This window comes from Salvelinus sp. IW2-2015, linkage group LG4q.2 (genome assembly GCF_002910315.2).
Source record: "Salvelinus sp. IW2-2015 linkage group LG4q.2, ASM291031v2, whole genome shotgun sequence".
Lineage (NCBI taxonomy): Eukaryota > Metazoa > Chordata > Actinopteri > Salmoniformes > Salmonidae > Salvelinus > Salvelinus sp. IW2-2015.
In genome coordinates, this window is record NC_036843.1 from 27,393,976 (window position 1) to 27,402,036 (window position 8,061).

The window sequence follows — 8,061 nt, forward strand, 5'->3', positions numbered from 1 at the left end:
ATTTCCGGGAACAAATAACAAATCAACCAATGACTTCCGTTAAGGACTRTCATGAAAAAGTGTTAAATCACGTCCAACTACGTCTACTTCTTTAGTTGGCTGAAGCAGTATTTGTTAATGTAAATAATCACGCGGGTCAGCTGGTGGTGTTAGCATAGTGGCTAAGTGTAAAATGTTTTCCGGTGGGAAAAGCTAACACCTAGCATTTTTTGTTCCAGAAGGTCTARACCTGAGGTTTAAGCAAGCGTTGTCCTGTTGTTTTTGTGATTAATTCAATTCACAATATCATTCAACTTCAATGTTGATGTTGCAGGCTCGAGGAGGGGTGATGTTGATTGGTCCTACCGGAGGAGGGAAGACAACAGCGAGACTCATCCTGCAGCATGCTCTACACCTGCTGCCCTCTCTGTCTGAAGTCGACAGGAGGACCAACGTCTTTATGCAGGTACTACACATCTCGTTAGACACTTCAGATCYTTTACTGAAAACATCTGTCACTGAATGTTTTTAAGTGTGTTTAAACATGCAGCTAAACTGGTGCAGATTTGATTCCTTTCAGATATGGAAGTGTTAGATAGTATGTTTGTGTGTGTTGTTTATTAAAGCTGCAATCTGTCACTTTTTTTGTGGCGACGTGACCAAATTCATATAGAAATGTGAGTTATAGATCTGTCATTCTCATRGAAAGCAAGCCAAAGAAGCCGGTAGATCTGTTCTATTTGCTCTATTTCTATGCTTCCCGTTCTTAAGTTTTGTTTTTGCGTCTTTAACTTTCGGTTTTGTTCAKCAGCTTTGAACATAAGAAAATACAATYCAATGATTATCTATTGRTTGTTTTGTCACATAAACTGAAATTWGCCAAACTATTAGATTTTTAGCAACCAGAAAATGGCGTTATGATTTCTGCATARAGCACCTTTAAAATACGTTATGCCTTTATTGAATAGCCTGGTCCCAAATATGTTTGTGCTGTCTTGCCAACTCCTGTAATTAATTGCTGTGCTTGTTTCATTCTTTCTCTTAACTTCCATTGYGTAGTTGGCACCGAGTTCAGAGGTCCACGTGGAAAGCTTCACCATCAACCCCAAGTGTGTGAGCTTTGGAGAGTTGTACGGCCAGGTAGACCCCAACACTCTGGAGTGGTCAGACGGCCTGTTCGCTTCTGCAGTCAGAACCTACGCTAAAGAACTCTTCGAACAAGACAACAAGACTTCCAAAGACAGCGAGAMCAGGAACACCTCCTCTTCAGTCAGTGCTTATTGCATTTACATTTGAGTAGTTTAGCAGATGCTCTTATCCAGACTAAACTACATTTCAGTCATGCATTCAACTGAAGTAGGTTAAACAACGATCACGATCCTTGCAAGTAAAATCTTTCTCAAAATAGCCGCCATCTATAAAATCATTGCTAGGAAGAGTTAAGCACCATTTTTTTTTTATTGCTATTCATTGTTTATGATCATTCATTCCAAGGATACTGTCATTTACGCTGGTAACATTGGCCACACATGGGCTCTGTCTCCCTTTCAGGATGTTTTGAGTGACTCCACTACACCCTTACCTCCCAGCAGTTATCAACGTATGTCTTAATGAACTCTGCTTGTGGTTATCTCACAGTATAGTATCACACAACATTTGAGAATGTTATCATTCAGAAATATATATATTTAAATGGGTCTCTTTCTTATTTCTTAGATAACTTCATGGTTGACAACTGGCGTTGGATCATAATGGATGGCCCAGTGGATATCCTGTGGGTCGAGAACCTGAACACTGTGTTGGACGACAACAAGACGCTGTGCCTGGTGAACGGAGAGAGGATCAGCCTGCCAGATGGCATTAGGTTCCTGTTTGAAGTGGATACTCTCAGCCAGGCCACCCCCGCTACCATCAGCCGCTGTGCCATGGTTTACATGGTACTGTGTRAAGATGCATTATGTTCAACCAGACCTACTCTTCAGAACGGTTCCCTGGACTCACATTAGTTCTCGTCCTGGAGAATCTCCATTGCAAGTGTCCTCCGGTCCAAGATTAGGCCTAATCTGGGTCCGGGAAACTGGACCCCAATCTGTTATAGGTTTTCATCTAATGTATTAAACTACAGTAGTTTGTTATGCAAAGTTAGAATATTTGGGTTATATATTTTTTTTAATCGCCACTCCAGGATCCAGTTGACCTGGGCTGGAAGCCGTACGTGAGGCGCTGGCTGTCCCAGCTGCCCAGACAGCTGAGCAGAGAGGGAAGGAACCACATCCAGCAGCTCTTTGACAACAGCATCACCCAGGGGCTGAACTTTGTCAAGAAYCACCAGAAGCTGCTCAACTTCCAGATCCCGGAGATGTCCACAGTCATGACCGTCTGCAGCATCCTGGGGGCTCTCATTAACTTCATGCAGGGGAATGGTGGCCTGGGTAGGACAATCTTCTGTAAAGCTAAGCATCATCTGTATTTKTTTTTCTACTTCTACTACTTGTCTTTCTGTCCGTGTGGATGTTGTATTGTTTCCTATGTGGACTTTAAATAAGTTTGGTCCAAGTTTGATCAAATTTTCATTCTGTGGTGTCACAGGACTAAATCTTGAGACATTGTCAGAGGAAGACATTGGGAAGACATCTGRAGACAATGAGTCCACAGGAAAAGGGTATGTGTAAATTAAATCTATTGCTGTTTGTAGTTACTATATTATCTTGGTTCAGCTTTTGTAAAGTTACTGTATATTTCCAATCTGTCACAGGGAGGATAACAAATGGTTTCTACAGAAAAACCCAGAAAAACTCACGATTCTTCTTGGGAAGCTGTTTGTCTTTTCATACGCCTGGGCAGTGGGAGGAGTCCTGAACCATGTTGATGACTATGATGATTCCCCATCTGCTGCTAAAGACAAAAGCTGTCACCTCGTCAATGTTGCACACGCATTCAAAAACCTGATCCACAAGTTGTTTGAAGGCGCACCTTGCYGTATGTGAATAGAATAATTAATCATGTCCAGGGACTGCAGAGGAAAATGTGCTATCTAGATAAATCTGGTGCAATYACATGTTGTACATGGTCTCTGACAAATGAACAAATAAATAATGCTCTAGTGTCCGTTATATTTTCTATTTTGTAGAACGTATCCCTCTTCATCAAACTTTATTTTGTCTCTGAATATTTCAGGTGTGTCTTTACCGGCGGGGAATCGTATGATCTTCAACTACTTTGTGGATCTACAGACAGGTGCCTTCGTTCCCTGGGATGAGTTGGTTCCTAGCACCGAGAGTCTAATACGCAAAGGTCTGCTCACACCTTTACCCTCTCTGGTGTGCAGCAAGCATCCATACATGCACTTTTCAATCGTACCATTCAAGAGTGCTAAGATGAGTTTCAAGTTTATTTTCKTTATGTAATTTCACTGGAAATCATACTCACCAGAGCTCTCACATTAAAACAACAGCATTAAAAACAGCAGTATTAAAACATACAGCATTAAAGGTTAGGGACTCACATTATACGTCCATTTCCTCAGGACTGAACACATCCTCAGGTTCTGAATCATTGCAGTTGGGAGGAGTCCTGGGAGAGTCTAACACAACAGATACCACCAGCTTTCTGAGATCAGGCCCCATCTGCAGCAATGATACTGTCCGCTACTCCTTTCTAATGAGCCTGCTGCTGCTCAACAAACAACCAGTACTTCTCACAGGTGATTCAGTCGAGATTTCACTCTGTATTATATAAGACTATAGGATCATTCTTTCCCCCAATTACATGCCTGTTGCTTACTATTCATGTTCTTGACAGAAAAATATGGTTGTCTTTAACCAACTATTTTATCATTAAAGAGATTTAAGAGGTCTCATAATGAGGTTTGAATTGACTGTTAGGGGATTCTGGAGATAATGAAGTGAATTGACTATTAAGGGTTTCTTGGAATTAATGAGTTTGTTTAGACTATTAGGGGAATCTGGAGATAATTAGGTTTGTTTTAGACTATTAGGGGATTCTAAGTTAATGAGGTTTGTTAGAATTTAGGGGATTCTGGAGTTAATGAGGTTGTTTTGACTTATTAAGGGATTCTGGATTAATGAGTTTGCTTTGACTGTTAGGGATTCTAAGTTAATTAAGTTTGTTTTGACTATTAGGGGATCTTAAGTTAATTGTTTATTTTTATTTTTTCACCTTTATTAACCAGGTAGGCAAGTTGAGAACACGTTCTCATTTACAATTGCGACCTGGCCAAGATAAAGCAAAGCAGTTCGACACATACCAAAACACAGAGTTACACATCTAGTAAAAAGACATACAGTCAATAATACAGTAGAAAAATAGTCTATATTCAATGTGAGCAAGTGAGGTGAGATAAGGGAGGTAAAGGCAAAAAAAGGCCATGGTGGCGAAGTAAATACAATATAGCAAGTAAAACACTGGAATGGTTGATTTGCAGTGGAAGAATGTGCAAAGTAGAGATAGAAAATATGGGGTGCAAAGGAGCAAAATAAATAATAAATACAGTAGGGAAAGAGGTAGTTGTTTGGGCTAAATTATAGATGGGCTATGACAGGTGCAGTAATCTATGAGCTGCTTCAGCTGGTGCTTAAAGCTAGTGAGGGAGATAAGTGTTTCCAGTTTCAGAGATTTTTGTAGTTCATTCCAGTCATTGGCAGCGAAGAACTGGAAGCTCAATGAGGTTTGTTAGCTATTTGGGGATTCTGGAGATAAATGAGTTTGTATTGACTGTTAGGGGATTCTGTAGTTATGAGGTTTGTTTAGACTATTAGGGGATTCTTAAGTTAATGAGGTTTGTTTTGACTATAGGGGATTCTGGAGTTGGAAAAACCATTCTCATCCAAAGCATTCTAAAGAAACTACAGAAAGACGGAGGAGAAATGGTGAATCAAGGGACTATACTGGGACAAGTCTTTCTACACAACCAAGCCAAGACAGCCAGGTAAAGCTAACGTAAAACACAATTCTCTTTTGTTGATCTTGTAAAAAGTACATTATGTTGAGAAAGACAGTGAGRTTCAGTATTATTGTGTAAGAAAGGCCCAGAGAGGCTGAGAGACTGATACGAACGAGCAACCTAATGTACTGTATCTTTTCTCCAGCCTGTTGGAGGATGTTAACCTGCTGACAGCTGTGTTTGGGGGAGATGCAGATAAGTCTACAGGTGGTGATTCATTAAGTACGGTGTAGTAGTCGTCAGTAGTAGTGAGCTTAACTAGTGAGTAAAGTTAGTAGTCTGACTAAAAGCCACATCTTCTCCTATTACCCTTCTCCTGAGAAAATGCTTTATTCTTTAATATGAACAATTTATTGTTGCCATAATAATTWAAACCACAAATATTGACAGCCAATTTCTGAGAAATTGGTATTTTCAACCAAAAAGTTGGTATTTTCCAGGTGGCTTGTTAAGCAGCATGCCGTTTGGAGTGTTGSGCAGGATGCGTAGTCCCAGCCATACCTCAGAATCCTCAGGAATCCTGACCTGTACCCTCCAGTGCACTGCTCGCACAACCACTGCCTACACACAGGCACACATGTTACAAAACCTCGTCAAGAAAGGCAAAAATAACCTTGGTGCACCCAAAAATAAGTCGGTGAGTAAAATGTCATTACATAAACATTACATAAACATGTCTGATAATAAACATTTTAAGTTTTGGATGCTCAAAGTACTCTAATGGATTCAAAATACACTAAAGATAGATGCATAATCAGCTTTGATGTTCTATGTTTCTCTCCTCAGGTCTTGGTYTTTGTAGATGATTTGAACATGCCAACACTTGATAGTTATGGCGCCCAGCCTTCCATGGAGTTGATTCGCCAGTTCATCGAGCTCCAGGGAGTATTCGATGCCAAGACTCTCACCTGGAAGGTACAGTACAATAACCATAGTGTTATTAGAGTTCGTGTCTACCATTTCCCTGTGATGCGTGATGCAAATCATAGCTATGTAAAACAGAACCCGTTGGTTTTCCTGGGAGGCTTATTTTCTTCCTCGTTTGACATCAGATGTGATGAATAGGGCTAGTCTCTATACAGAACCGTGTTCTTGTGCTTTCTATTACTTGTATGCCAGTATGTTAGCCAGCCACACAAATGTATTGGAGGAAACACTGACGACTGAAGTCAACTGATGACTGAAGTCAGCCTGCAGGCACCCGGCCCGACACAAGGAGTCACTAGAGTGCTAGAGTGCGATGAGCCAAGAAAAGCCCCCTGGCCAAACCCTCCCCTAACCCGGATGACGCTGGGCCAATTGTGCACCGCCCTATGGGACTCCCGGTGTTGAAGCCTCAACACTGCGATGCAGTGCCTTTGACCGCTGCGCCACTCGAAAGCCACTCTCTTAATGGCCACTCTTTTAATAATGAATATATACTGTAACAATGATGTTTAAATATCTGTTTCTACAGGGCATCCAGGATGTGACTCTGTGTGCAGCCTGTGCCCCTCCGGGTGGGGGCCGTCAGAACCTCAGCCCCCGTCTGCTAAGACACTTCTCTGTCCTGCTGCTGCCACACCCCTCTAGCAACACCATGCAACACATCTTCCAGGTCATTGCCCCTCAGTCTTTAGTGGATTAACTGCAGTACATCCTATACTAACTCTACTGTATGTGTAAGTGGCAGCTGTGTCGCTATGTAATATCAAATTAGGGGAAGTACCTGAAATGCTTTCTGTTTGGTATATCAACCAGGTCCAACTCGGGAAGTTCTTTGGTATCAGAGATTTCTCCAAGGAGGTGCGTAAATGCAGAGAGACCTTGGTGTCTGCCTCCATCACTGTCTACAATGAGATGTGTCAACGTATGATGCCCACTCCAGCCAAATACCACTACACATTTAACCTCCGAGACCTGTCCAAGGTAAGACACACACATTCTCATTGGTTTCTCTTCTTCCACTGTCTTTTACTATTGTGTGTGTTTAAGATCGTCTACAATACAGTCAGACTGCACAGAATCACTGATCTACAAGTCACCTTGCACTGCACCTAACTACTCATTATGTGATCAACATGAGTGATTCTGCACCTCGCCTTACTCAAACTGATCGCCTTAAACACTGTGATTAGCTTAGGTATGGAGAGAGGCGCTTGACTATTGATATGCCATTGGTATTCTCTCTATAGATGGTTCAAGGCCTGATGCAGACCAGTGACTCCAGCTGAACTCATTGTATTCTCTCTATAGATGGTTCAAGGCCTGATGCAGACCAGTGACTTCAGTGAACTCATTGGTATTCTCTCTATAGATGGTCCAGGCCTGATGCAGGCCAGCGACTCTGCAGCTGAACTCATTGGTATTCTCTCTATAGATGGTCCAAGGCCTGATGCAGACCAGTGACTCTCAGCTGAACTCATTGATTCTCTCTATAGATGGTCCAAGGCCTGATGCAGACAGTGACTCTCAGCTGAACTCATTGGTATTCTCTCTATAGATGGTCCAAGGCCTGATGCAGGCCAGTGACTCTCAGCTGAACTTATTGGTATTCTCTCTATAGGTGGTCCAAGGCCTGATGCAGACCAGGACTCTCAGCTGAACTTATTGGTATTTCTCTCTATAGATGGTTCAAGGCCTGATGCAGACCAGTGACTCCCAGCTGAACTCATTGGTTATTCTCTCTATAGATGGTTCAAGGCCTGATGCAGACCAGTGACTCTCAGCTGAACTCATTGGTATTCTCTCTATAGATGGTCCAAGGCCTGATGCAGACCAGTGACTCTCAGCTGAACTTATTGGTATTCTCTCTATAGATGGTTCAAGGCCTGATGCAGACCAGTGACTCCCAGCTGAACTCATTGGTATTCTCTCTATAGTGTTTCAAGGCCTGATGCAGACCAGTGACTCTGAGCTGAACTCATTGGTTTCTCTCTATAGATGGTCCAAGGCCTGATGCAGACCAGTGACTCTGAGCTGAACTCATTGGTATTCTCTCTATAGATGGTCCAAGGCCTGATGCAGACCAGTGACTCTCAGCTGAACTTAGGGTATTCTCTCTATAGATGGTCCAAGGCCTGATGCAGGCCAGCGACTCTCAGCTGACTCATTGGTATTCTCTCTATAGGTGGTCCAGG

The 8,061-nt window shown here is 42.3% G+C and overlaps 1 protein-coding gene across 1 annotated transcript in view; it reads left to right on the plus strand.

Moving 5' to 3' along the window:
• Positions 1-8,061, plus strand: part of LOC111963081 (dynein axonemal heavy chain 6) — a 71,127-nt gene that overhangs the window by 22,927 nt on the left and 40,139 nt on the right. The window contains 19 exon segments of the mRNA XM_070443310.1: positions 314-445; positions 1,039-1,248; positions 1,531-1,579; positions 1,696-1,916; positions 2,165-2,411; positions 2,569-2,641; positions 2,735-2,958; positions 3,157-3,273; positions 3,506-3,682; positions 4,795-4,927; positions 5,088-5,149; positions 5,383-5,579; positions 5,729-5,857; positions 6,399-6,539; positions 6,683-6,850; positions 7,178-7,286; positions 7,488-7,534; positions 7,678-7,725; positions 7,928-7,974. Coding sequence (XP_070299411.1) covers positions 314-445; positions 1,039-1,248; positions 1,531-1,579; positions 1,696-1,916; positions 2,165-2,411; positions 2,569-2,641; positions 2,735-2,958; positions 3,157-3,273; positions 3,506-3,682; positions 4,795-4,927; positions 5,088-5,149; positions 5,383-5,579; positions 5,729-5,857; positions 6,399-6,539; positions 6,683-6,850; positions 7,178-7,286; positions 7,488-7,534; positions 7,678-7,725; positions 7,928-7,974 — 2,531 coding nt within the window.